This window comes from Crocodylus siamensis, chromosome 3 (assembly GCF_052110815.1).
Source record: "Crocodylus siamensis isolate JL-2025a chromosome 3, ASM5211081v1, whole genome shotgun sequence".
NCBI lineage: Eukaryota > Metazoa > Chordata > Crocodylia > Crocodylidae > Crocodylus > Crocodylus siamensis.
In genome coordinates, this window is record NC_143397.1 from 260509296 (window position 1) to 260535677 (window position 26382).

Below are 26382 nucleotides of genomic sequence, written 5' to 3' on the forward strand. Positions count from 1 at the left end.
GGGCCAGCGCCGTGTCCTCGGACGGCTGGGAGGCCCTTGGAGGCTGGGGCTGCCTTCTGATGGCCGTGCAGGACCGAGTGCGGGATCCGTAGGGCACAGGCTTTCCCAGGCTGAGGTGCAAGACATTCAGTCTCGAAGGAGGAGCCGGTGGGAGCTGGGAGGGACCGGGTTTGTATCCCGGTGGGGCTGGGGGCCGAGCTTGGGCCCGGTCACCTGGGGACTGGGCCTGCTGAGCAAGGAGTTGTCGTCCATGGGAGGGCTCTCCCCGCCCGGCCGCGAGGAGCTGGGGCAGCTGCCGGGATCAGGACCAGCACAACCGAGCTTTGGCCTGGGGGAAGCACATGCAGTGAAAACCTGACGCCGGTCTGAGCACGGCAAGAGACCCGCCGGACGCGGCAGTGGAGAAACACGGGTTGGAAGGCGGGCAATGGACGAGGGGAAAGGAAGCGCGGGCAGCGCCACTAGCCACGGGCCTCTGCCTGGCCACGGGGCGGTCTGGGGCCGGTGACGACGCTGGCTGCGGCAGGGCTGAGCCGCGCGGGAGCGCCTGGGCCGGCGGGCATGAAACAGAGCCGTGCGCTGGGCCGGGGGCAGCCGTGCGGCGTCGTGCACGCGTGGCAATGTGAGCCAAGCAGTATTCATGGGCAAACCCACCACGGGGGCTCTGCCGAGGTAGCGCCAGGGGCTGGTGCAGAGCCCTGGGGGAGAGCAGGGGCATGCAGGCCCCAACCCCGGGGGTCCTGGTGTTCAGATCCCCCAAGTGTCTCTTGCCCTGAGGCCAAAGGAGCGAGGCAGGGAGAAACCCCCGGTCTCCATTTACGCAGCCAAGACCCTCCCGGCAGGAGGCTGTAGTAGACTCTCGTGGGCGGTGCAACGGGCACAAAGTTATCACGGGTCAGGGAGACGGGATCTCCCCTTCCGGGGACAGCAACACCACCTGGACGGATGCGACCGTCCACCGTGGTGGTGATCACGGCCCATAGGGTCATGGCCTGCCTGGGCTTGGGAGTATCTGAAGCCCCAGGCTGAAGAGCTAAAATACTTGCCGGGGTGACACCACATGGACCTGGACGACTTTGCATTCGGAACCGATTTACCTAAATCGGCCCGAGATACGAAATTAAAAAAGGGGGGGGGGAGGCTCCCAGGCATTGCTAACAGGGTTAACTGTGTGGACGAGCAGTGCTGGAGGCCAGGGAGTGTACGGGCAAAGCCGCAGCTGCCGCAAGGCCGCGTGAGCCAGACTTTGCAAAAGAACTCAAAATAACTAGAGAGCGGGGCGCGAGCTGGGGAAATGGGAGACGTGGGGGGCTGTTGGTGCAGCTGGAGCAGAAATGACCCCTCCAGGCGGGGCCCGGGAGCTGAAGGAAGAGCCCCGGCGGGCAGGGGTGCGGGGGAGCACGGCCAGGCTGGAGGCAGGACACTGGGGAGGGGTCCGGCGCGGCAGGCCCCCGGACTGCAGGACAGCGAGTGCTGCCTGCATCTCTAAGGAAAGGAAAAGCCTGCTCTGGGCAGTCAGCAGCCCATTGCCCCGACGCCGGGGGTGCCAGGCTGGCAACATGTTTTGATGGAAAAATTAATTACGGAAATGGAGGTAAGTGGCTCAAACGCGGCAGGGGTTTATTTCCCAGGCTCGGGGCTTTGCTGGTGGCCACAGGGGGCCAGGAAGGATTTTCCCCTTCTGTTGCTGCATGTGTTGTGGGCGGGGGGGCTTCCTCAGCGGGCCTGGTGCTGGCTGCAGCCGCACTCAGGGTCAGCCCCGTGCTGCACTGGGGCGGGAAGGGATTTCCCCCCGCTCAGACGGGTGCACACTGGGGGTTTTGCCTTCCTCCACAGTGGGGGCACGGCCTGGGCCTGGGCTCTCTGCAGCGCCCACGACCCGCCGGCAGCAGCAGGACGCTGGCGGCCGCGGCCCCCTGCATCCCGGGGGCAGGGGCGATGCCTGGGGCTGTGTCGGGGCGACTGTCGTGCGGCTCCGAGGTTGCTCACGGGGTTTGTCTGGGGCTGATCCTGCCTCGGGCAGGGGCTGGACTGGATGTGACCCCGCAGCCCCACTGCTCCCTGACTGCAGACTGGCCTAGCCCAGCGCACATCTTCCTTCAGCAGCCGGCTTCCCGGAGGGGACCCCGGGTCAGTCGCCCCTTCCTGAACTGCAGCAAAGTGCTTGATCGAGGCCCCTCGTGGAAACCGCTGGTTAAACTGGAGCCGGAAGGGAGGGGAGCCGGGCTGCCTTGGCCCGCGGGCGGGGGCGGGAAGGGGATGGCGGCTGCAGGCACCAGGGCAGTCGGGAGGCTCCTGGGCATCGGAGCAGCTTGCCAGGGCGCCAAATCCCGGCTGGGTTAAGGTGCAGCTTGGTGGCTTCCAGCCGGTGGCAGGGCGCTGGCCCGGGCTCCGTCGGGGTCTGGGACCGCCAGGAGGAGCAGGCTGGGGGAGGCCGGGCCGTACCGGGCACCGAGGATGGGCAGGCTGGGGGGACCCAGGGGCTGGAGCCGAGCCCCCGGGGCAGGGCCGTGGCAGCCCCCCCGGGGGAGCGGCCTGAGAGCGAGGGCAAGCCGCTGGGGTGGCCGCGCGAGGGGCAGGCTCGGGGGTGTCACGGGGCCATGCGACCCCCGGGAAGGCGCCGGCCACGCTGTCTGGGCCGGCACTGGGGTGGGGGCGCCGGGGCAGCGGCCGGGCCGAGGCGACTGGCACCCGTGAGCAGCGCCGGCGGTCGCGGGGGCTGCAGACTCCGCAGGGTACCCCGCCTTGCGCCCGAGCCCTAGGCTTGCTCCCCTGCACCGTCCAGCCCCCGGCCCTCTGCCCACGCAGGTCTGGGTGACCCCTCGGTCCCACTCCTTGGGCCACGGCCTGGTGCTGCTGGGGGGCAGTGGCTGCCGGCGGCGGTCCGGTCCCAGCCGGATGGCTCCTCTCATCTCACCGGGCTCCTCGGGGGCTTTCCCTGCCGGCCCGGGCTACGCACCCAGTATGCCCGGGATGTGCACCCCCCCGGCCCGGCTGGGGCCTGTAACCCTGCCCCTCTCCCCGTGGTGTCTCTGCAGAAGCTTCTGGCCGTGGAGGACGCCGGCATCTCTGGGGAGGACTTGGAGGCGCCGTCGCCGGACCTGGAAGAGGTGGAGAGGTATGCGGCCGGGCCGGGGGGCAGGGAGGGCCGTGCCCCCCCCCCGGCATCAGGCCCTCGCCGCAAGGCTGGGACCAGGACCGCTGGCCCAGGCCTGTGGCCACCCGGGGGCCGCCCTGAGCCTGCTCGTGGCTCTCGGGGGCGGCGTGGGCTGGGTCTCGGCCGTCCCGGCTCCCCTCGCACGCCGTGGCCTGCGGTGAGCCCAGCCAGCACTGCGTAACCCCCGCTCCCGTGCGAGGCAGGAGCCAGCACGAGCAACTCCGCAGCGGGGCGGCGTTGGCGCGGGCGCAGGGCGAGGCCGGTCCCGGCGTGCTCCGAGGCCGGAGCTCCAGCTGTGCTGCGGGCGCTCGTCCCCGCTCAGGAGAAGCCTGAGCTCCGAGCTGAGGCTCCGCGTCCCGGCCCCGGGGGGTGCCCCGGGGGTAGTGGGGTTACCCCGCCGGCTGCAGCCGCGTCTGCAGTGCGGCGGTCCACGCAGAGCCTGCTGCGGCGGCCGGAGGCATCGCTGGCCCGCGCCCGGAGCGCCGCAAGGCAGCGCCGGCCTGCCCCTCCGCAGGTGAGGCCGTGCCGGCCTGCCCCCGGCATCTTCCCGTGCCAGCAACCTGGCGGGGGGCAGCCCCGCAGAGCCCCCGCCCGCAGCACAGTGCTTTTTCCAGGGGTGTCTTCTGCTGCCTGTCACCCCGGAGGGGGTGCCCATCCTGCCCCAGGCACGGCGCCGTGGGGCCCTTGGGCCTCCAAGAAGGGGCTCCCCCAGCCAGACTGGGGGGGCACAGAGCCTTGGGAGCAGCGGGGGGCGGGGGGCAGGAGCCCCTCGGAGGGCCTGGAAACGCTGGCAGCACCCCTTCACCCCCGGGGAAGGTCGGGGCAGTCCCGGGGGTGCCGGGATGTGGGGGCCCTGGACTACGGGGTGCCATCGCTGGGGCCTGGCGGTCCCCAGGGCCTCTCCGGGGCGGTGGTGCGCAGCTGCGGTCTCTGGGGCAGCCCCGGGGCAGGGGCCTGGCTGGGGAGCGACGCCCCCTCGGAGCCCACCCCCACGCCCTGCCTTGCTCTCCAGGGAATGCAAGAGGCGCGAGTGGACGGAGCGGCGGCTGGACGTGCGGGAGCAGCTGCTCGCCCTGCGCCACTGGCTGGACGCCCTGGCGGAGAGGCTGCCGGCGCCGGAGGTGAGCGCCGGGGCGTGGGGGCCGGGGTCCCCGCGGGGCTGCGTGGCGCAGGCTCCGGGCCTCGGGGCCGCGCGTGCACCCTGCCCGGGTCCACGGCCTGGCCTCGCCCGCGGGGCCGGCGGCCCGTGCCCGCTCCTCGCGAGCCCGGCCCCCCCGCGCGTCCCTCGCTCGCGGCCTTTGTGCGGCTGGGCAGCGCGGGCTGGCGCACACATGACGGCACAAACTGAAAGGCCCATTCATGCCGGCCCGGCACAGACAAAGCCGAGGCCGCGGCACAGCCCAGCCGGCCCGTGGGATCTGAGGCGGTGGGCTCCTGCCGCCGGCACGCAGCCCGCCGCGGGGGAGCCCCGCCACCAGCCCCGGGGCCGCACCGGGCCAGGCCCGGGCAGGCGGCAGAGGCCCCAGATGACCCCCGGGGCCCGGGGGGTGGGGGGCGGGCACGTCCCGGGGTGGCGGCAGCAGCAGGGCTCTGCCGGTGCCCACGGGTCTGGGCGTCAAATCTCCCGTCGCCTGAGCCGGGCTGGAGGGCCCCGGCCCCGCGGCAGGGGGGCAGCGCCGGCCCGGGCCGCCCCTCGCCCGGCTCCGGCCCTGCCCGGCAGGTGCGCGGCGCGGCGCAGGTGCCCCGAGTGCCGGGGCTCCGCTCCTGCCCGCGTCCCGGGGCCGGGGCCGGGGCCGGGGCGGGCGGGATGGCTGCGAGCCCGCGGGGGTTTCCCCGGTAACGCGGCGCTGGAGCCCGGCTGCGCGGCGGCTCGGGACGGAGGCTCCGGCGCTGCCGGGACCCGCCGCACCGCGCAGCGCCCGCGGGGCCGGGCCGGGCCGGGCCGGGGGCCGCCGCCGCGCTGCGTGCGGGCCCGGGGGCGGCGCGGGGCTGCGGGCGGCCAATCCCCGCCGGCGCCTCCCCCGCAGCCCGGCCCCGGCCCCGGCCCCGGCCCGCCGCCCGCTCCCCCGCGGCACCTTGCGCGGCTCCGGCCGCACCCGCCAGCCCCGCCGAGCCACGTGCGGCCCCGCGCCTCGCCCGCCTCGCCCGTCGTCCGCCCGCACCGCCCCGCGCGGCCCGGTAAGTGGGGCCGGGGGCCGGGGCCGGGGGCGGGGGGGCGGCGCGGGGCCGCCGGTGCCGCCGTCCCACGTGCGCCGCGTGGGGGGGCGCGTGTCCATGGGCGTGGGCAGCTGCGTGCGTGCGTGTGCATGTGTAGATGTGCGTGTGCATGCATGTGCGCGTGGGCAGCAGGGCCGTGCCCGCGTGGCCGTGTGTGGCACAGGTCGTGTGCGGCAGTACGGAGCTGGTTGTGGGTGCGTGGCTGCGGCTGTCTGCAGGGCCTGCCCGGGCTGTGTGGGGTGCCCTGTCCACGTGGTGAGAGCCTGGCTGGCTGTGCCTGTGGCTGCCCATGTGGGTGCATGGCCGGGGCCGGGGCTGGGGCTGGGGCTGGGGCTGTCCTGGCTGTGTGGGGCACGTGGCTACAGGTGGCTGCATGGCTGCAAGACTGGCTGTCTGTGGGGCACGTGGCCACGGCTGTGCAGGTACCTGGCTCCGGCTGTCTGCACGGGTACAAGACTGCGGCAGTGCCTGGCTGTGCGGATGCGAGCCTGGCTGTTGGTGCAGGGGACGTGGCAGTGGCACAGCTGTCTCTGGGGCACGCGGCCACCGCTGTGCAGGTGCCAGCCCTGGCGATGTGGGGTGCGTGGCTGCGGCTGTCTGCGTGGGTGCAAGACTGTGGCTGCAGGTGTGTGAGGAGTACGGCCACGTTGGCGTGGGTGCCTGGCCACGGCTGCCTGTGTTGCGTGGCTGGGGCTGCCTGTGGCCTGCGCGGCTGCGGCTGCGGCTGGGCGTCTCTGGTGGGAATGCGAGCGTCCGAGTGATGGATGTGCGGTGCAGATGGCAGCGCCGGTGCTCGGGGCGGGGAGGGTCCTGTCTGGGTGCTCCGGGATTTACGGCCGCAGAGGCAGGCTGGGTGGAGGAGGCGGCGCCTGAGTCCTGTCTGGGGGGTGTCTCAGTGACGGATGGCTCCCCAGCCCCCCCAAGCGCCCCGTCTGCGGCAGCATGCCCCTTTCAGCTCCCTGCGCCGCCTTTGTCAGGGCCCCGCAGACAGATGGCTCCTTTCTCCTGGCTCCAGCCTGCCTGGGAGTTAATCTAATGGTACAAAGCGAGGCCCGTTAGCAGCATCTGCCCGTCTGCCTGGTGCCCTGCGCTGCCTCCCTGGCTAACGAGGCGTGTGCCCACGCCGCTGGGAGCGCCCTGCCGCGGCGCCGTCCTCTCCCGGACAGCGCCGGGGACGGCTCGCTCCCCACCCGCGCCCCTGCGGTGCCCCCAGCGGGAGCCCGCTCTGCCCCTGCCTTCACCCCGTGGAGCCAGGCCGCCGGGCAGGTGCCCTCCCCCTCTGGGCAGGGGATCTGCACCCAGGCCCGGCTCCGAGGCAGCAGGGAAGGGCTCCGGTCCTCGGGATGGGATGCGGATGGCCGTGCAGGGTGGGAGGGATCTGCACCCTCTGCCCCGCAGGGCTGACGGGGCTGCTCCTTGGTTGCAGGTGCCGGCCTGAGGTCGCCGCGCCGCGCCGCACCATGGGGAACTCGGTGAGCCGGCCCAGCTGCCTGGGGCAGAAGAGCCAGAAGTCGGAGGAGTTCCTGAAGGAGTCGTACCTCAAGGACCTGGGGCTCGAGGCTGGGCCCCCCGCCACCGGCAGGAACAATGCCGAGGCCCGGGCAGCCCCCGCCGAGAAGTCCCCGCCGAGCCCCGTGGTGATCGAGAACGGCTGGAGTCCGGCGCCGAGCGCGGCCAAGAGCCAGCCCAGCAGCCCCCTGCCCAAGCAGAACAACATGGAGGTCAAGGTGCAGAACGGCAGCACGGGCTGCAACCCGCTCAAGGCCCAGCTGGAGGCTGCGGGGGTGGCCCGGACCCCCCAGCACGTGGCCGCCCCGCGGGGCTCGGGAAGCAGCTGGCCCTGGAAGCCCCTCACCACGCGGGAGGTGACGGAGGTGACAGAGGTGACGGAGACCATTGTGACGGAGATCGTGGAGGTGACCGAGTACCCCGCTGGCGAGCGGGGCGGGGAGCCCGTCATCACCCGCACCGTGAAGGTGCTGACGGAGCGCTGCGGGGAGCTGGCCGAGGTTAATACGTGACACCGCGGCGCCTGCGTGCCCCCGGCGCAGGAGTCTGCAGGGGCCGCTGGCCCAGGCGTCGCTCGCCGGGGGGTCTCATCAGCCGACGATGCGTCTCTGCGACCCCCGTGGCGCTGGGGCGGGCGCCGGCGCGCTGCCGGGAGCGTGCCCTGTGCCCTCGGCCTCCGCACCCAGCAGGCGCCTGGAGGGGCTGGGCCCAGGCTGTGGTGTCTCTGGCCGGCAGGCCTGCTTGCGCCGACGGGGGCGTGCATAAGTGTGTATACGTGTACGCGTGTGTCCAGAGCCATGCGCCGTCATCGTGGTTCTGGCGCCATCGGGAGCCACGGGGGGCCTGAGTGAGGTGTTCCTCAAATCACGGGGGAAAGGAGAGAAGGGGCTGCAGCATTTTCTAGGGGCTGCATGACCCCTCAGGCCCTGGCGTTTTCCTCGTGGCTTGCGGGGACCCCGTGCCCACTATCTGGCTTCCCCCCGGGTGCTGTGGGGGGAGGCGATGGAGCCCTCAACTGCCCCGTGCCCCGTAATCCGTCCCCTGCTCGGTCATCTCCCAGCTGGGTAGCGACGGACTGGTCGTGCAGCCGCCAGGACCCGGGCTGCTCTCCTGCGGCTGCCCCCTCCCCGCTCTCCCCGCTGTGCTCGCAGGCCTTGGACCCGGGCACCTGGGGACGGGGCCTGCACCCACCCTGCCTGCGCTGGCGCACGCATCTGGGGGAGGAGCAGGGACCGAGTCCTGCGAGCAAATCCACGCAGCGGGGCTGGGTGCAGCCTAGCTGGGTGCTGCCCTCCCTGGGGATCGCACGGCCGAGGCCCCTGCCTGGCCATCCGGACATCACGTGGCGTCTCGCAGCCCCGGTGGGCTCTGCCCCTGCCCCTGCCCCTGCCCCTGGCTCAGCTCCCGCTGCTCCCCCAGGTGACGCAGCGGGCCGTGCCGTTCCTGGAGGATGCCCCGGGCGTGGAGCCGGCCCAGGACTCGCTGGAGAAGCTGCTGAGCTGGGTGACCGACATGGAGGACCTGGTGAGCAACCAGAAGCCGCCCTCGTCTGAGGTGAAGGTGGTGAAAGCCCAGCTGCAGGAGCAGAAGGTGAGGGGCTCTGCCGTGGGTGGCCTGGGGCGCGGGGGGGGCACGTTGCGGGCCAGCCAGTCGGACCGCGACTCCCAACAGCTCCTGAAACGGCTCCTGGAGGAGCGTCGGCCCCGCGTGGAGCGCGTCCTGCAGGACAGACAGCCGCCTCCGGAGCCGGATGGACACGAGGGCCTCGCCGAGCTGCAGGGGAAGTGGGCGCAGCTGATCCAGGAGGCGGAGGCCAGGTGAGGCAGCGGTGGGGGCCCTGGGCTCCCCCTTTGCCTGGAGCCTGCGGGGCCTGCAGCAGCCGTGCTCCCACCGCCGCAGCAGCCGGAAACGCCTGTTTCGGTGCCAGGCTCAAGCGCAGCCTGGGGCCGCGGGGCGCTGCAGCTGCCCGTTGTGACAGAGCCTAGGTGCCCCATGCACTGCGGGTGCCTGCCCAGCTGCCCCCGCTCGCCTCGTGGGGCAGAGAGGCTTGCCCTGGAGCTCGTTGGTGGCAGCCCGGGGGCTTCAGGCACCTGCTCCGTAGAACTGGGGAAAGGAGGGGCCGGGAGAGGCCGTGTAACCCAGCCTCAGTCTTCCAAGCTGCCACCCAAGCCCATTCCTCCCCCTCAGGGGACGCAGCATGCAATAGGCCACCTGCCCCCCACAACAGCAGTGGCAGGTTGAGGTCGGTGGTGTCTCATCACAGCCTCACCCCCAGGTCGTTCCCCTCTTGTTTCACCTTGTGCCATGGGGCTGGGTGGCCCACGGGGTCACCTCCACCCCGGGAAGGAGAGGCTGGAGGCGGTGGGATGACCGAGGCTGGGGAAGAGAGGACTCGCTCACGGCCTTCGGGGACCTCCTCTGCGCAGGACGGAGAAGGCCGATTCTGTGGCTGCATGGGACGTGACACAACGTGGGGCCGTGGTGTCCAGCTGCAGCACAGGAAATGTAGCGTAGTTGCAGGCCTGCTGCACGCACACGCATGCACGTGTGTGCACACATGCACATGTGCATACATGCATACGCCCATGCATGCATGTGCACGGGCATACATGAATGTATGTGCCTACACATGCATGCGTGCACACACATGAATACATGCCCGCACTCTCACAACAGCAGAGGCCTTGCTCTGACCCCCGGGGAGGCAAGGGGCAGCAGCGGAGGGCTGGGGTCTCCGGTCACTGCAGGCCCTGCAGCGTCCTCTTCTCCAGGGCTCTGCCTTGCAGCCCAGCCCCCGCCCCAGACCAGGAGACCCCCCTGCCAGCCCCATGGCATCGTGGCCCCGGTGTGTGCCCTGCCCGAGGCCGTTGCCGCCATCCCTCCTCTCCCTCCTCTCCCTCCCCTCCCCTCCCCAGGGCCCCAGCAGCTCGGGGCCGCGCGGCTGCGGGTCAGAGCCCCTTTGTGAGCGGCTGGGGCTGTGCTGGAATTTGCATCAGGACACAAAGCGCCTGCCGGGCGAGCCGCGGCCTGGCCAGGCAGACAAAGAGCCCTGGGGGAGCGGGAGGGAGCTGGGCATGGCCGGCTGCCCCGGATGGGGACCAGAGGCAGTCAGCCAGCAAGCTTCCCACCCCCAGCGCCAGGCTGGGCCCTGCAGGGAGGCAGTGCTGGAAGCCCCTGGCCGGGGGATGTGTTTGCACAGGGAAAGGGGCAGCTGGAGGTGGAAAAAGACCCTTCTTTGCACCACTCCCTGCGTGTGACCCCGGGGCCATGCCACCCTTCCTGCACCAAGGCACGCTGCCTGGCCAGCTCGCTGCATCCTGCATCTCCGGGCATCACCGGGGGCTCCGGGCTGGTGCATGAGCTGGGGCGACCTTGAGGGGCAGCGGGAGAGTGGGGCCAGGAGCGTTTGCCCTTGGCCCTGGCTCCCCGGGCCTGAGACCCTGCTCCTGCCCCACCACCCCTGCAGGCATGGCTGCCTGGAGCGCATCCTGCCAGCGGCCCAGCACTTCCAGGAGTCTGTGGACGCCTTCCAAGAGTGGCTCAGCGCCACGGAGCGGCACCTGGCCCGGCTCTGGCGCGCCAATGGCTGCGTCAGCCACGTCCGTGACGCCCACCAGCAGATCCAGGTGGGGCTGGGGCCAGAGGAGACCGGGCAGCTCCCCGCGCATGGCGGGGTCGGGGGTCTTGGGGCAGGCACAGGGTCCCTCAGGGGCAGGGGCTGCATTCACCCCCACCGGCGTGCTCCACAGGGCCTCTGCGAGGAGATCCGCCCACGGCTCGGCGAGCTGGAGCGGGCACTGGAGAATGGGCAGTGTGTCCTGGAGATGGTGACGGGTGAGCACGTGGTGCTGGACCAGCGGCCTGGGGATCCCCACATTCATGGGGGATGGCGCTGAGACCCCCTCCCCTCATTACGGGGGCACTTGGTCCCCCACACTGGCAGGAGCAGGACTCACAGGTGCAAGGCAGTGCCGTGGGCCAGGACTCGGGTCAGCGCCGGTGTGCTCCAGGGGAGCAGCCTGAGGCAGGACGGGCTGGCGCGTGGCTGGCGTTGCGCCGTGCTGGGGGGGCAAGCCCCGTAGCCGCAGCGGGGGGTCTGGGCTAGCGGTGGGGGGTGGCGTTCAGCAGGTCACAGCCGGGACCGCTCCCCTGCGCCCGGCTGGCTCCGGTCCCGTGGGGCGCTGGACGCCTGACCCGACTGCCCGCGGCGCCGCAGGGGAGGAGGCGCAGCTGACCCAGGAGAAGATGGAGTCCCTGCGCATGCGCTACCTGATCGTGGGCCAGAGCAGCAGTGACATCCTGCACCGGCTGGAGCAGACGCTGGAGGCCTCGTCGCGCGTGGGGCCGGCGCAGGAGGACGTAGCTCTCTGGCTCGGCCGCATGGAGAAGGAGCTGGCGGCCAGGGATGCCCAGCCGGGGGCCGGGCTGCAGCCCGTCAGCACCAGTGACCAGGAGAAGGTACCACCGGCGCTGCGCCGTAGCCCCCACTGAGCTGGGTAGACGCCCCTGCCCTGGCTGCCGCGCCAGGAGCTCCCCCAGACCCTGCCTGGCCGTGCCCCCGCATGGCTGACCCGAGTCTCTCATAGTTTGAGCAGGTCCTGGACGCTGAGCTTGCGCACCTGGCCCGGCTGGAGGAGCGGCTGGAGGAGCTGGGCCAGGCCCGGCTGGACGCTCAGGCCATCTGCACGCAGCTCAATGACCACAAGGTAGGAGCCCGGGGCCGGGGGTCACGCTGCTGGCACCCTTCCAGCCTGGCGGCCAGTGCAGGCAGCGGCTCGGATCCTCCTGTGCGTGTGCACACCGGCCAGGTCACAGAGTGGTGTGTGTAGCCAGGGGCACAGGCACGCACGGTCACACGGGTACACTCACCCTGAGTCATACATGGCCGGCAGGGCGTGGGAGAGGGAGGAGAGCTCCTTACCCCACTGAGTCATGGGTAGGTGCATGCAGCATGTGTGTGCACACCACCTTGTGAACCTCGTGCAGCACGCTTGTGCACTTACCAACTTGGTCACAGATGCATACACACCTTGCTTGCACACACATGGCTTGAGCCTTGTGCACACACCTGCACCCCCACTGATGGAACCACATGCTCGTGTGCACACACACTGTGTGCGCACATGCAAACCACATGCATCACCTGTGCATGCACACACCCCTAGGTGTCTTAGGAGCCACGGGTAGGTGAGGGCATGTGGGGCTGGGGCTGAGGGCGGCACTCACTGCCCTGCAGAGGAGGGGGCCTGGTGCTGGCCCACCCGGCAGGAGCCCTGCTTCCCTCTGTGCCCTGGTCGGCCCCGTGCCCGCGGCCGGGGCGGCGGGACCTGCTACTCCCGCGCCTCTGTCTCACCAGCTCCTCTCCGCTGAGATCCTGCATCACCGCGGCCTGGCGGAGCGCCTGCTGGGCATCTCGGCGCTGCTGCTCCACGCCTGCCCCCCACCCCGCCAGCAGCACCTCCAGGTAAGAAGCCCCCAACCCGGCACTGCCCCATGCCTGCCCAGGGGACACCCCTCGCCTCCACGTGGCCGTGGGCATGGGAGGATCGGTTAGCCCCACCTCCTGCCCCGCTCCGTGTGCACGGCGTACACGCGTGGGGCATGTGCCCGGGGCTCCCAGCACCACCGCAGGGGACGGTGCTGCCTGCAAGGAGCCGGCATGGGAGGGAGGCCCCACATGACTGCCTCTTCGCTGCAGCCGTCGGTGCAGGCCCTGCGGGAGCGCGCGGAGCCGCTGTTCCTGCGCAGCGCGGCCAGTGCCATGCAGCTGGAGCACGCCCAGGCCCTGCTGGCCCGGTTCTCCGAGGCGCACGAGGAGCTCGCGCCCTGGCTGCAGGAGACGCAGCTGGCGGCCGCGCGGCTCTGCCCCCACGACATCAGCTACGAGGCCTTCAAGGAGCAGCAGGCGCTGCTGCAGGTGAGGGGCTGGGGCCCGATGCTGCAGGGTGCCAGGCTCTCCCGTGCGGGGGAGGGGGCTCAGCGCTGGCCCCGTGCGCAGGGTCCAGCACCGCGGGGGCTGACCGGGCAGCCAGATGCCTGGGTTATGGGGTGGAGAGGCGCAGGGGCAGGGTCCTGAGCGAGGGTGGGCTGCAGGGGAGTGGCGGGCACTGACCGGTCCCTGCGGGCGCGGCAGAGCCTGCGGGAGGCCATCGCGGAGCACCGGCCGCCGATGGCGAAGCTGCAGCGCGTGTCGGCGCAGCTGGCGGAGCTGAGCCCGGAGCAGGGCGCCGCTTTCCAGCAGCGCTGGCAGGAGGCTGAGGAGCAGTACGGCCGCATCCGGGAGCGTGTGCGCCAGGCAGCCGCCGTGCTGGAGGACGCCATCCCGCGCTATAGCCAGGTACGGGGCTGGCGTCAGCCGAGCCATGGCCTGGGGAGCCGGGCTGGACCCTGACCCCCCACTCCTGTGCTGGGGCTGAGCTGTCCTGTGGGCCCCAAGGCCTGGCTGTGCCCCCAGCATGGGCTGGGAGATGTCTGGGGTGGTGAGGAGCTGTGCTCTGTGCACCAACGCACGGCTTCACCCACCCCGGTGCCCCCGGCCTGGGGCTCTGCCCACGTCCCCCCCTCCGGCTGCGGGATGCCCCCAGTGCCCGCAGGCCTTGGAGGGACCTGCCTGTCCCCACAGCTCACGGAGCGCATGGACCTGCTGCGGGAGTGCCTGGAGCGGCTGCAGAGCCGGGTGCAGGACCCCCCCACAGCTCGGGGCGACGCCACCCGCCTGCGCGAGCAGCTGCGCGAGAACAGCCTGGCCCTGGGCGAGCTGGAGAAGCTGGGGGCAGCGCTGGAGACCGTGCGCGTGCAGGGCGCCGAGCTGCTGGCTGGCATGCAGGCCGCCCAGCCCAACGCCGCAGCCACAGGTACCGACCCGCCGCTGCCCGGGGTGCTCTGCATTCTCACGTACACGTGCACGCAGCAGCACTACCCGGGGTGTGCTTCTTGCCACATGCGTGTGTGTGCACGCGCTTGCCCACACAGCTCCTGCAGCCCTGTGGCAGCACTGCCCAGGGGCATACTCCATGCCACGTATATGTGCACACGTATTCTCATGTGTTCTCAGCAGCGCCTGGGGGGGTACTCCATATGACACACATGCGCACACATGCATACACAGCACCTGCACCCCACAGCAGCAGTGCCTGGGGCATGCGCCATGCCATGTATCTATGCATGCACATATGGTGCCTGCAGCTCTCTGGCAGCGCTGCCCAGGGGAGTAGTCCATACCAACCATGCTAACTTGTGCTCATGCAGCACAGCCATGTGCCCAGAGGACTCCTGGCCCCACGGGCACCGCGTGGCAAGGGGCTCCTTCCTGCTCCTGCAGTGACCCCTGCCCCCTGTCTGGGAGGGGAGCCTGGGACCAGCCCCCCAAGCCCATAGCAGGGACGTGTGGCCAGGGTGCTGGGGGCAGCAGCGGGCCCTTGGCCGTGCCGTGGCTGGCCCTCAGCCCCTGCCCCCTCCGGCCCTGCAGCCATCCCGGAGCACACGGAGCAGCTGCTGAGCCAGTGGCGCAGCCTGCGCGGGCAGTGCCAGGAGCGCGAGCGCTGGCTGCGGGGGCTGCTGGTGCTGGCCGAGCGCTTCTGGCAGGGCCTGGCCGACCTGGCGCTCAGCCTCGGCGACACGCAGCAGGCTGTGCTGGACCTGGAGGACGCCGGCCCCGAGCCCGAAGCCGTGCGCACGCAGCTTGGCGCCATGCAGGTGCGTGGGGCGGTTCCCTCCATCCCTTGCTAGCCGCTCGGGCTGCGCCGAGCTCTCGCCCTAGACAAGGTCCTGCTGCAGGTCGAGCTCCACAGAGAGCGTGGGGCTGGGCGCTCAGCCGTCCCGTCCTGTCCCGCAGGCGCTGCGAGAGGAGATCGACTCGCTGCAGCAGGACTTGGACTCGCTGGGTACCCTGGGCGTGGAGCTGATGTCGGCCTGCGGGGACTCGGACAAGCCCGACGTCACCAAGAGCCTGGACGACGTGAGCACGCGGCCGAGGGGAGCTGGGCGGCGGGGCACGAGAGCTGCCCACGCGGGGTCCAGGGCTGGGGCACGAGCCCTGCGCCTGCAAGCGCCCATTGCCACCTCCCGCCCCGCAGCTCTACTCGTCCTGGCACAGCCTGAGCAAGGCATGGGCCGAGCGCAACGCGCGCCTGGAGGAGCAGCTGCAGGCCTCGCTCGCCTACCAGGAGGCCATGCAGGTGAGCGGCGCGGGGCTGCGGGCACTGGGTGGTTTGGGCGGCCCCGGGCATGGCGTGACTGCCCCTCCCGGCCTGCCACCCCGCAGCGGCTCGTGGAGTGGCTGGACGTGGCGGAGCTGCGCATCGCCGAGGAGTTCCTGGTCGGCGGGGACCTGGACATGGTGCGGCGGCAGCTGGCCGAGCTGAAGGTAGGAGTGGTCCCAGGGCCTGGCCCCCACTTGCCTCCCCGGCTGCCTCTGCTCCCGATGCCAGCGCCCGCAGGATATTCTGCAGCTGCGCAGCACCGTGCACCTGTGCCAAGACAAATCCTGTGCCATGCGGGGTCCTCTTGACCACCCGCATATGGGGTGACCCCACGGCCTCTTCCCCAGAGGCCGGGCCCCTGGATGCGCTCCTGCCGGGCGTGATGGGGGCGCGGGGGTCCTGGGCACGCAGGGCGGGGGCTCGGGAGCACCCGGCAGGCTGTGCCCAGGGCCCCGCGCTCCCTGGTCCCGCAGGACTTCAAGCGAGAGCTGTACCAGTGCAAAGTGGATGTGGAGAGCCTGCGGCACCGCGCCGGCCCCGAGGACCGTGGCCCCCCCGCCCCCCTCCACGCCTTCCGGCAGCGGTGGGACCGCCTGGAGGAGGAGATCGTGAGCCGCCAGGTGCGCCGGGCTGTGGCCCCCAGCCCCACACCGTGGGGCGTGCGAGCGGTGGGGAGTGGGCTGCAGGGGTCAGGGCTGGGGGAGCTGACGGGCCTGGCCTGGCTCGCCTGCAGCACCAGCTGGAGGCGGCTCTGCTGGGCCTGGGGCAGTTCCAGCACCAGCTGGACGAGCTGGTGCAGTGGCTGTCCTGCACGGCCCAGCAGCTGCAGGGCCCGACCCCGCTGAGCCTGGACCTGCAGAGCTGCGAGATCGAGCTGGCCAAGCACAAGGTGAGCAGCCGCCGAGCCACCGGGGCGGGAGCAGGGAAGGGGCGTCCTGCCGAGGTCCCGGGGGCGGGCGCTGCCACGCCTGGGCAGGCCCGTCGCGAGCTGTGGCGTCGTGGCGCGAGGGGGCGGCTCTTGTCCCCAGCCGTGACCCTGTCGGGGCCGCAGGTGCTGCGCAATGATGTGCTGTCGCACGCCCGCACGGTGCAGTCGGTGAACGAGGCGGGGCAGGGGCTGCTGCTCTCCAGCCTGGGGGACGCCGTGGAGGGGCTGCAGTGCAGCCTGCAGCAGCTCAACCAGCGCTGGGACCTCGTGCGCAGCGAGACCGAGAGCCGCCAGCTGGAGCTGGAGAACAACCTCAGCCAGGTACAGGCCACGCGCCTCATGCTGGGCCTCCGACGGCTGCGAGTGGCACCGCACGGCCGTGCCGCGGGGGCTCTGCAGCATCTTGAGGGCCCTGAGCTGTGGCAGGAGCCTGGCGTGAGCCAAGGCAAGGGCCGGGCGTGGGCAGCCTGGACCCTGCCTGTGGCGGGGGTGCTGGTGCCGTGGGTCCGGGGGCAGCAGCAGGGCCCCGCTGATGTGGTGCCGGCCTCCCTGCAGGTGCAGGACGTCATGCTGGAGATCACCGACCTGCTGCAGTGGCTGGAGCACGTGGAGCTGCGGCTCTTCTTTTCCAAGCCGGCCTGGGGTCACCCCGACACCACCAAGGAGACGCTCGCAGCGCACCTGGTGAGCAGCCCCAGGGCCCCGCGTGTCCTGTGCCAGCCTGCCAGGGGAGCAGACAGGCTGGGCATTGGGCTCCTCGACTGCCCCTTCCCTGGCTGGGATGCTAGAGCCTTCCGCCTCCTCCTCCTCCTCCTCCTCCTGTCCCCGCTCGGGGCTCTGGTGATGCCCCCGGGCTGCTGTGCCTTCCCTCTGCAGGAGCTGTGCAAGGAGATGGAGTCAAAGCAGCAGGCATACAATGGCGTGCGGGACCGGCTGCAGCGCCTGCTGGCTGCCTGCGCCGCGGCCCGGCCCTGCAGCACGGAGCACAGCCTGCGCATCCTCGAGCAGAAGTGGGAGAGCGTCCACGCGGAGGTGCAGGAGAGGAAGGTGCGTGTGGGTGCGCGCGCCTGTGTGTACTGCCCGGTTGGGATCACCCTTGCATCAGCCTTGTGATCGGACCACGTGTGTGCACGCCTGTTTGTGCGTGCCTGTGTGGCCACGTAAGTGCCCATTATCTGGGCTAACGTTTGCTTATACACGTGTGTCCTTTGGCTCAGCTGTGGGTGCCTGTGTGTTTGTGTCTGCCTCCTGGATAGTGTGCGAGTGTATGTATGTGTGTGCACACCCACCTGCGGCCTGGAGTAGCGTGTGCTCGCGCCTGTGCCGGTTGGCTGACGTGTGCATGTGTGCGCGCGTGTGCATGTACACACATGTAAAGGAAGAAGCTGGCGGAGCCAGGCGCGAGCCCTGCCTGGCCCAGGGGCTGCCGTGGGGCCCGCGTGCCGCCCATCAGCGCTGGCTGCTGTCGCCCAGGAGCGGCTGGCCGAGGGGCTGACGGTCACCACCGAGTTTCACAGCACGGTGCAGGAGCTGCTGCAGTGGGTGGCGCAGACGGACGAGAACCTGAGCGCGCCCCCGGCACCCAGCTTTGTCCTGGAGACCATCACGCAGCAGATCCAGGAGCACAAGGTGAGCACAGCCTGTCTCCCAGGCCGTGCGCGTGCGGGCCTCCCCGGGCCGGCTCACAGCCCGCGTCTCATGGCCCATAAGGTGGCCCCAGGGCTGGTGCTCTGGGCTGGTGGGCTCCGGGCGTGCCGAGGGCTGGGAGCCCCGTGGGGTGGCTACGCCCTGCGAGTAGCGATGCCCGCGTGTGGGGATGAGGCCCGGCTCCTGCTGCGCTCACCGCCCCGGCTCCCGGCAGGTGCTGGTGAAGGAGGTGAGCGCCCGCGGGGAGAAGCTAGCCGGCCTGGAGGCCGTGGCCTGTCGCCTGAAGGACTTCAGCCGGAAGCAGGACGGCGCAGTGGTGCAGAGCCTGGTGCTGACGGCCAAGGAGCGGCTGGCCAAGGTGCTGCAGCGCACCGCCGAGCGCGGCACCGCGCTGGAGGATGCTCGCAAGCGCGCCAAGCAGGTACCGCAGCCGGGCGGGGACCGCGCTGGCGTCCCCATGGGCCTGTGCCCGCAGCCCCTGATGCCCCCATGCCGGCCGTTTCAGTTCAGCGAGTCCCGGCGGCTGCTGCTGGACTGGATGGACGAGGCGGAGCAGGCGCTGGAGGCCCCCGGCGAGCCGCCCGCGAGCCAGGAGGAGATCAAGTGCCAGCTAGCTGAGCACAAGGTGAGGTGCTGCGCCGGGCTTCGGGCTGGGGCAGACAGATGGGCAGGCAGGAGGTTGGATGGGTGGCGGTGCCCTCTGGAGCAGTTGCCACGGACAGAGCTGGCACCCTGGAGCTCGGCACAGCCCCGGCTTCCCACCACCCTGTTGCCCCCGGGGTCTCTCTGCTTGCACGGGGCCTCCCCTTGCCCCCCGGAGCAGCGGGGCAGTGCCACGGTCTGAGGAGCTGACCCCTCCCCCCGCCCGCAGGACTTCCAGAAGGTGCTGCGAGCCAAGCGGCCCGTGTACGAGGCCACGCTGCGCAGCGGGCGCGCGCTGCGGGAGAGGGCGCAGCTGGCTGAGGACGCGCAGCCCCTGGACGAGCTGCTGGGGCAGCTGCGGGAGCGCTGGGACGGCCTGAGCAGCCGTGCCGTGGAGAGGTGAGGCCGGCGCCGGTGCTGGGCTCTGCGGGCCAAGACCCTGCTCTCCTTCCCCTGCCGCTGTGCACACCACAGCTCCCCTCGGCCCCTACCTGTTGCAGCTCCACACCTCGCGACCCATGTGCCGCCCTGCCACGTACCCCAGGCTGCACTGCCTGGTCAGGGGCTCTGCCTCACTGAACGTGCACACAGGCAGATACACACACGTATTTGCATGCGTGCACATGCACACATATCCATGCAAACACACATGCATGTATTTGCATACATGTGGCACATACTTTCATGGACATGCATTCCCACATGTACTTGCATGCCCTCACACACACACACACACACACACACGTACTCGCATACACATATAATGCACATACTTGCATACCCATGCATGCACTTGGATGCACACACATGTATTTGCATACACATGATGCACATAGTCGTATAGGCACATATTTGGATGCACGCACATGCATACATACGTGCACATTCTCCCCACCCATGGCAGGGCCACAGCTCAGCTCCCCATGCCTGCTCGCTCACCCACGCCCTAACCCTGCTCCCCTGGCAGGCAGCACCAGCTGGAGGAGAGCCTGCTGTTCTCGGGGAAGTTCACGGACGCGCTGCAGGCGCTCATGGACTGGCTGTACCGGGCCGAGCCGCAGCTCTGCGAGGAGGCACCTGTCGGGGGTGACCGTGACCTGGTCAGCGACCTCATGGACAAGCATAAGGTCTGTGTGGGGCAGGGTAGGGGAAAATGCCCCGCAGGGACTGGAGCGCCCGCCCGGGAGCATCCGGCCCAGCTCTGCCCGGCGGGGGCCGTGACTGCCCGGTCCCGCCCGCCCGCCCGCCAGGTGTTCCAGAAGGAGCTGGGCAAGCGCGCCAGCTGCATCAAGATGCTGAAGCGCTCGGTGCGGGACCTGACCCGCGGCAGCAGCAGCGCCGACTCCCAGTGGCTGCAGAAGCAGATGGAGGAGCTGAGCACGCGCTGGGACCTGGTCTGCAAGCTCTCCGTGTCCAAGCAGGCCCGGCTGGAGGCCGCGCTCCGGCAGGTGAGGGCAGCTGTGGGCAGGCGGGGTCCGGGCCTGTGCAGGGAATAGCCCCCGGCCGACTGTGCAGTCAGAGCTGATGGGGCAGCGCGGGCGTCCTGCCTCAGCCCTGGAGCTGGCGTCTGCGGATCAGCGCAGGCTGGGAATGGACGTTGCATTTGTCCCTGGACAAGTCGTGGCTTGTCCTAGAGCAGGAATATCCCGGGATTGGCATGTCCACACACCGCCTGTGTAGGCAGGGCTTTGCTGCTTTCCTGCCTTGCCCCTGTTGAGTCAGTGCCCATTCCTGATGCACTTTGCAAGGTCCGAGGATAAAGGGCTGGCACTTCTTGTCCTGGGAAACATGCTGGGATTTATCCCAGGGCAACTGCCATGGATGCCTGAAGACTCGCCCTCTGTGCTGGGGTAAAATGGTTTATCCCGGGACAAACGCGATGTCTGCGTGTAGCCCTGGTCATGCCCCGGCGGTTCGCAGCTGCGCGGGGTCCCAGGGAGGGGCAGGGGCTGCAGGGCACGGGCCGGGCCCATGCGACCGCTGTCCTGCGCCAGGCGGAGGAGTTCCACACGCTGGTGCAGGCCTTCCTGGGCCGCCTGTCCGAGTCGGAGAAAGCCCTCAAGTACGGCGTCTTCCCGGAGGAGGAGGCCGCGGTGCAGGAGTGCCAGAGCCATCTGCAGGTGAGCGCCCGCGGGGGTGACCCTGCGGCGTGCAACGAGGGGTGCATGTGGGTTGCTCACGCTCTGCCCTTGCAGCCCTGGCTGGGCGCTGATGCTCGGCTCGAGCTGGGGGGAGGCAGTGCCTGGGCAGGGGCTTGGCCCCATCTCAAATCCCTGGTGACGGCCCCAGCCACAGACCTCAGGCCACAGTGTCGCCAGGCCCCGGAGGAGAGACGCCGGAGCTGGGGGCCCTCTGAGCGCAGGGCGCTCTGCCTTGCGCAGGGGCGGCTAACCCGTTCAACCCCAGGGTACGGCAGCCCGCAGGAGGGAGGGGAAACTGAGGCAGGCTCGCACAGAGGTCACCGCGCCCTCCCACGTGCCCGCAGGAGCTGATGAAGACGCTCCAGTGCCAGCAGCTGGAGCTGGAGTGCATCGCGTCGCTGGGCGAGGAGATCCTGGCCGCCTGCCACCCCGACGCCGTCATCACCATCAAGTCCTGGATCACCGTGGCCAGGAGCCGCTTCCAGGAGGTGAGGGCACGAGCGCGCGCCCGCCTGGCCCATCCCGGGGCTGGAGACACGGTGCTGGCATTGCGGACCGCTGGGTTTGGCTCTGCCCGTGTCTCTGGGTCTCTGCTGTCTTCTCCCTGGGGCGAGCTCACGCTGCGCTCCCGGGGGTGCGGGGCTCCCAGGCTCCCTGCCCTCCCTGTGACTCCTGGGGGTGAAACTGGGGTGGTAAGCACACGGCACGCAGCGCCTGGCGCTTGGGAAGCATGGGACCAGCCCTCATTCCTGGGCGGCATCGTCCTCGGGCTGGCGGCAGACCACGGTCTCCCGGCTGGGCTGGGCTGATGGAGGGGCCGCTGGCGTGTGCCAGGCGCCAGCCAGCAGCACCCGGGGCGCCAGCGCGGTCACCACGACGCGGCGGGCTCCGGCGCCCCGGCTGGGCTCGCGGGTGCTGGGTGCCAAGGGCGGTGCGCGCCGTGCCGTGCCGTCGCAGGTGCTGAGCTGGGCCCAGCAGCAGGGCGAGCGGCTGCAGGCGCAGACGGCCAGTCTGGCGGCGGAGCGGGCGGAGACGGCGCGGCTCATCGACTGGATCACGGCCGCCGAGGAGGCGCTGGGCCTGCGCGACCAGGAGCCGCTGCCCGAGGACGCCGAGCAGCTGGAGGAGCTCAATGCCCAGCACGCGGTAATGGGCCGGGCGGCCCGGTGGGGGGAGGACGGGCCCCCATTGCCCCGGGGCCCAGAACCGCACTGTGACCGCGGCCGCGGCCCCCAAACGGAGCCGCACCGTGCTCCTGCCCAGCCCCCGCCTGCCGCTGGTTCGCTCTGCCCCTGCCCAGCCCGTGCGGCTGCGTCTGACACCGGTGCTGGGGACCCCAGGCCGCCCTGCGCCACCGGGCCTCGCAGCACGGGCAGTCGCATGCTCCCCCGGCAGCGCCCGGCCCCTGGCTCCGGCACCCACGGCTGCCCCGCGTGCTTGCCCCATTTTGCCCCACAACCGCTGCAGAAATGTCCCGGGCCCAGAGCGGGTCGGGAGTCCTGTGAGCCGCGCCACACCCGGCACCAGCCCGGGGCTCCTGGCCAGGCCCCACAGCTCGTCCCAGCCGCCCCATCCCTGGGGCCAGCCCGCTCCGAGGGTGAGCCCCTCCGTCCCACCATCACGGCCCCGCAGGTGTTCCTGGAGGAGCTGAACCGCAAGCAGCCGGACGTGGAGAAGGTCACCAAGAGCTGCAAGCGCAAGCTGGGCCCCGAGCTGGGGCCGCCCACCGCCCGCCGGCTCTCCGCACGTAAGCACCCCTGCCCGCGTGGCCCTGCGCCCACCTCCGCACATAGGGACCCCGGCCCCGGCCAGCTCGGCATGTAAGGGTGCCCTCCCGCCCCACTCAGGCCCGCCTGTCCCCTGGCTGCTTGCAGGGCGCCGGAGCACGGCCAAGGCCCCCCACGCCGTCCCCGCGGTGCCGCTCGTCGACCTGGAGCCCCAGAGCCCGCTCATGGCCCAGCTCCTGCACCGCTGGCAGCAGCTCTGGCTCCTGGCCCTGGACCGGCAGTACCGGCTGCAGACGGCCCTGCAGCGCCTGCGGGAGGTGAGGCCGTCCCCGCGTGCGGGGGCTGCGGATGCGCTGGGGCCGGCTCGGCCGTGGGCTGCGCCGGCGGGTGCTGCCCAGGCCACGTCTGCTCCGGGCACAGGGCTGCCGCGGGGCGGAGGCCGAGGGCTGATGGCTGACCCGTAGGCCCCGAGGGCCCTGCTTCCCTCTGTCGTGGCTGGGGGGCTCGTGGGATGAGCAGACCCAGGCTGGCGGGGTTTGTGCCACCCGTGCCAGAGCCAGGGATGCTCCTAGCAGGGAGGGGATCCCCCCCGGCTTGGCGTGCTGGAAGCCTGCTGGGCTTGGCGGGACGGAGGCCGCGGGCTCCCCGCCTCGGGGTCTAACCCGCGGCCTGTCTCCCGGAGCTGGAGGAGTTTGCGCACTTTGACTTCGGGGTCTGGCGGAAGCGCTACATGCAGTGGATCAGCCACATGAAGTCCCGGGTCCTGGACGTCTTCCGCGGCATCGACCGGGACCAGGATGGGCGCATCAGCCAGCGGGAGTTCATCGACAGTGTCCTCTCCTCCAGTGAGCACTGGCGCGGCGCCGGGACGTGGCTCGGGGAGCTCCCGGTCACCGGTGCTTGTGCTGGGCTCTCGGCCACAGTGGTGCGAGCCGCGGTTCCCGGGGCCCTGCCTGTTGCATGCTGGCTGCAGCAGCCGGGATGGGGTCGCAGATGCTGCAGCAGTGCTGGGGGGCACTGGTGCATCCCTGGCTGGGGTGGGGAAAGGACCTGGGTGGTGGCTGAGGGCGGTCTGGCCAGACCTGTGGCCGCTCCACAGGCTGCTCTTGCTCCCACAGAGTTCCCCACCAATGTGCTGGAGATGAGCGCTGTGGCCAACATCTTCGACACCAACGGCGACGGCTTCATTGACTACTATGAGTTCGTCAGCACCCTGCACCCCAACCGGGACCCGCTGCGCCGGGCTGGCGACGCTGACCGCATCCAGGACGAGGTGTGGGGATGGGGGCTGAACCCTGGAGGCGCTGGGGCTCCGGTGCTGGGGGAGGGCGATGCTCTGGGCATGGGCGCTGCCTCTGTGCCAGGCTGGGGCAGGGAAGCAGAAAGCCCCAAAGTGCAAGTCCCCCCGTGAGCAAGTTCAACAAGGACACGTGCAAAGTCCTGCACTGGGGAGGAGCGATCCCCTGCACCGGGGCAGGCGGGGAGGACGGGCTGGGCAGCAGCTCTGCAGAAAAGGACCTGGGGGGACAGGGGACAAGAAGCTGAACAGGAGCCAGCAGCGTGCCCTTGTGCCAAGAAGGCGACCGGCATCCCGGGCTGCACTGGTAGGAGCGCTGCCAGCAGATCGAGGGCAGTGATTCTTCCCCTCCATTCAGCACGGGGGGGCCACATCTGGAGTCCTGTGTCCAGCTGTGGGCCCCCACTACAGAAAGGTTGTGGACACATTGGAGAGAGTCCAGTGGAGGGGAGCGGAAATGGTTTTGGGGCTGGGGGACAGGACTGCCTGGGCCACTGGGTGATGGGCGCAGGCTTGGCCCAGCCTTGCACTGAAGCCGCGTGTGGGGCCGTTGCAGGTGAACAGGCAGGTGGCCCAGTGCAACTGCGCCAAGCGCTTCCAGGTGGAGCAGATCAGCGCCAACAGGTACCGGGTAAGCATCACCCCCCCAGCCACGGGCTCCCCCCAGGGTCAGGGCCACGTGCAGACAGGCCCCCATGCGGCATGCAGACACTCCCTCCCCCCAGTCCCTTTAGCTGTGCCATTGAGCTGTGCCCCTGCCCTTGACCTGTCCGCGGGCCACGGCTCACGCTGCCACCGTTGCAGTTTGGGGAGTCGCAGCAGCTGCGCATGGTGCGGATCCTGCGCAGCACCTTGATGGTGCGCGTGGGCGGAGGCTGGATCGCGCTGGACGAGTTCCTGGTGAAGAACGACCCCTGCCGAGGTAGGAGGTGCCGGCCGGGCTGCGGGGCTCCGGCCGGGGCGGGGGAGGCTGGGCTAGGCAGTGACCTGTGACCTCTGACCTGCCATGGGCCTGGGGCAGCAGCCTCTGCACCCACCGCCCTGGGCCGTCACCTCCGGGTGCCCCAATGAGCGCGGGGTAGCCGGCGCCCGCGGCCCAGACTATGCGGGGACCCTGGGCTCCCCCCGGCAGCGGGGGCCGGGACTCGCGTGGCGGCCCGGGCCCAACGGGACGCACCTGCCAGAACGGGCCCAGCCCGCCGGGGAGGAGAGGGCTCGGGCCAGGCTCCAGCCCCGTGTGCGGTCCTGATCCTGGTGAGACCTGGAGACGGGGGAGGAGCTGGGCACCTCCAGCCTCGGGGATTTGGGGCCGGAGCCCTGCGCCTTGGGGTGGGGCAGGCGCAGGCCCCGGTGCCCAGCCCCCCCGCTCTGCCAGTGAAGGGACGCACCAACCTGAAGATCAACGAGAAGTACCTGTCCCCCGACGCCTTCGGGGCCGCGGCTGCAGCCAAGTGCCCCGGGAACCAGTCGGCCCCGTCCTCCAAGGTGCTGTCGCCCAGCCGCTCCAACTCCAGCCTCAGCCTCTACAGCAGCGCCTCCGCGCCCAGCAGCCCCCTCGCCCGCAAGGTAACTGCCCCAGCGGCAGGCCCGGCCCACTGGGACCGGGGGCATCGCGGGTGCCCCGTGCCCGGCCCGCGGCACTCCTTGCCCTCTGCCCCGCAGTCCGTGCTGCGCAGGACACGCTCCGGCGACCGGTGCCCGCGCTCCCGCAGCTCCCTCCTGGTCGACGGCGCCGAGCTGCGGCTTACCGCGGCCGAGGACAGCGCCGACCCGGCGCCCCCCGGTGAGAGCGGCGCGGAGGGCCGGGGCAGGGGGGTCTGCGGGGCTCTGACCCCAGCCCCGAGCGACTGTGGACGGGCGCTCTCTGCTTTGTCTGCAGAGCCCCCCGAAGGCCCCCCAACCTGAGAGCCGCGGCCGCCGTCCTGCGCCTGCGGAGACGCCTCCCCATGGGCAGAGCCGAGCGCCTGGCCCCACTCAGGACTTCCCGCCTGCCCCCGGGCCACAGTGCCGGCTGCACGCCGCCGTCCCCACCTCTTGGGCCGGAGTGCGGCTCTGCAAGGGCCGAGCTGTCCGCGCCCACCGTCACCCGATGGGCCTGGCCCAGGATATATGCAAACACCCACGACCCCCCCCCCCAGCACTGTAAATACCCCGGCTGGGCGCCTGCCGGCAACACGGGGGGAGGCTCAGGGCAGCATCGTTCCCCCAGGGACACGGCCCCGATCCTGCGGACCCCAGTGCCCCCCTGCGGGGACCTTGGCCTGCTGGGGGTCCTGACCTCTGCCCCCCCGGCCCGGGCCCTGCTGCCCAGTGGGGCCATGAGCTGGGCTATGCCGGCGGCAGGAGCCCTTCTCCGGTGCTAACCCCTGCCCCGGCCCCTGCGACTGGTTGGTAGCCCCCAGCTGCTCCCCGGCCTTGCTGAGCTGGGGCCCCGTTGCCACCCGCCCTGCCCCTGCCCCTGCCCCTGCCCCTGCCGAGCCCCCGCCTGCAGCGCTGCCCCCCAGCCGCAGGGCCCGTCCCGCTGGCCTCAGCCGCGCATGTTCACGTCGCCCCCTCGCTAACCTGACAGCAATAGAGCTGAATGTAACCGCGGGCCTGGCCGCGCCGTGCCGCGCGCCAGGAACAGTAAAGAGTAGATTTTTCTATGAGCAGCCACTGAGTCCGCTCGTCTGTCCGTGTGGCTGCAGGGGGACGTGGGGACCACCCGGCTCGGGCTGGGGTCTGCGGGCCATCGAGGCCCTGGCTCTGCCCGTGGCCAGCTGATGGCTGCCAGGATGGCCGTGCCCTTCTCACCACACCAGCAGCCGGGGTGCAGGAAGGGCCGCGTCCCATGAGCCCAGAGCCCTGGACCCCAGCTTGTGGGAGCACGTGGGACCCCAGACCACGGCCTCCGGCCCTGCCCCGTGACATGGCTCC

At 71.1% G+C, this 26382-nt stretch overlaps 1 protein-coding gene across 13 annotated transcripts; it reads left to right on the forward strand.

Annotated features, from left to right (window-relative positions):
* LOC149869783 (microtubule-actin cross-linking factor 1, isoforms 6/7-like) lies at positions 1–26111 on the forward strand. 13 transcript variants are annotated; one of them, XM_090040949.1, is made up of 39 exons: positions 5–3118; positions 4170–4278; positions 6801–7383; positions 8303–8473; positions 8555–8700; positions 10350–10509; positions 10633–10717; positions 11100–11341; positions 11470–11589; positions 12240–12347; positions 12582–12800; positions 13017–13220; positions 13506–13737; positions 14352–14578; positions 14718–14840; positions 14959–15060; positions 15147–15248; positions 15558–15704; positions 15818–15973; positions 16136–16333; positions 16568–16696; positions 16889–17059; positions 17486–17641; positions 17874–18080; positions 18165–18284; positions 18531–18700; positions 19269–19428; positions 19552–19749; positions 20296–20421; positions 20787–20930; positions 21400–21588; positions 22075–22189; positions 22317–22486; positions 22852–23014; positions 23288–23442; positions 24023–24097; positions 24271–24388; positions 24842–25032; positions 25129–26111. In XM_090040949.1, the coding sequence occupies exons 1-39, from the start codon at positions 2899–2901 to the stop codon at positions 25369–25371; spliced, it is 6654 nt and encodes a 2217-aa protein (XP_089897075.1). In that variant the 5' UTR covers positions 5–2898; the 3' UTR covers positions 25372–26111. The 13 variants fall into 13 exon arrangements, 12 of the variants coding, with proteins under 12 accessions (XP_089897067.1, XP_089897065.1, XP_089897077.1 ...); XM_090040942.1 differs by having other exon boundaries at positions 2–3118; positions 21400–22189; positions 22852–23442; positions 25129–25249; positions 25346–26111; XM_090040945.1 differs by having other exon boundaries at positions 3–3118; positions 21400–22189.
* Positions 26112–26382: the final 271 nt, after the last annotated feature.

Coding starts and splice junctions, on each gene's coding strand:
- LOC149869783 (XM_090040939.1), top strand. CDS start 2,899: ATGGCTCCTCTCATCTCACCGGGCTCCTCGGGGGCTTTCCCTGCCGGC. Junction 13,738..14,351: donor GCCCAACGCCGCAGCCACAG/GTACCGACCCGC, acceptor CCGGCCCTGCAG/CCATCCCGGAGCACACGGAG. Junction 18,701..19,268: donor AGCAGCCGTGCCGTGGAGAG/GTGAGGCCGGCG, acceptor CTCCCCTGGCAG/GCAGCACCAGCTGGAGGAGA.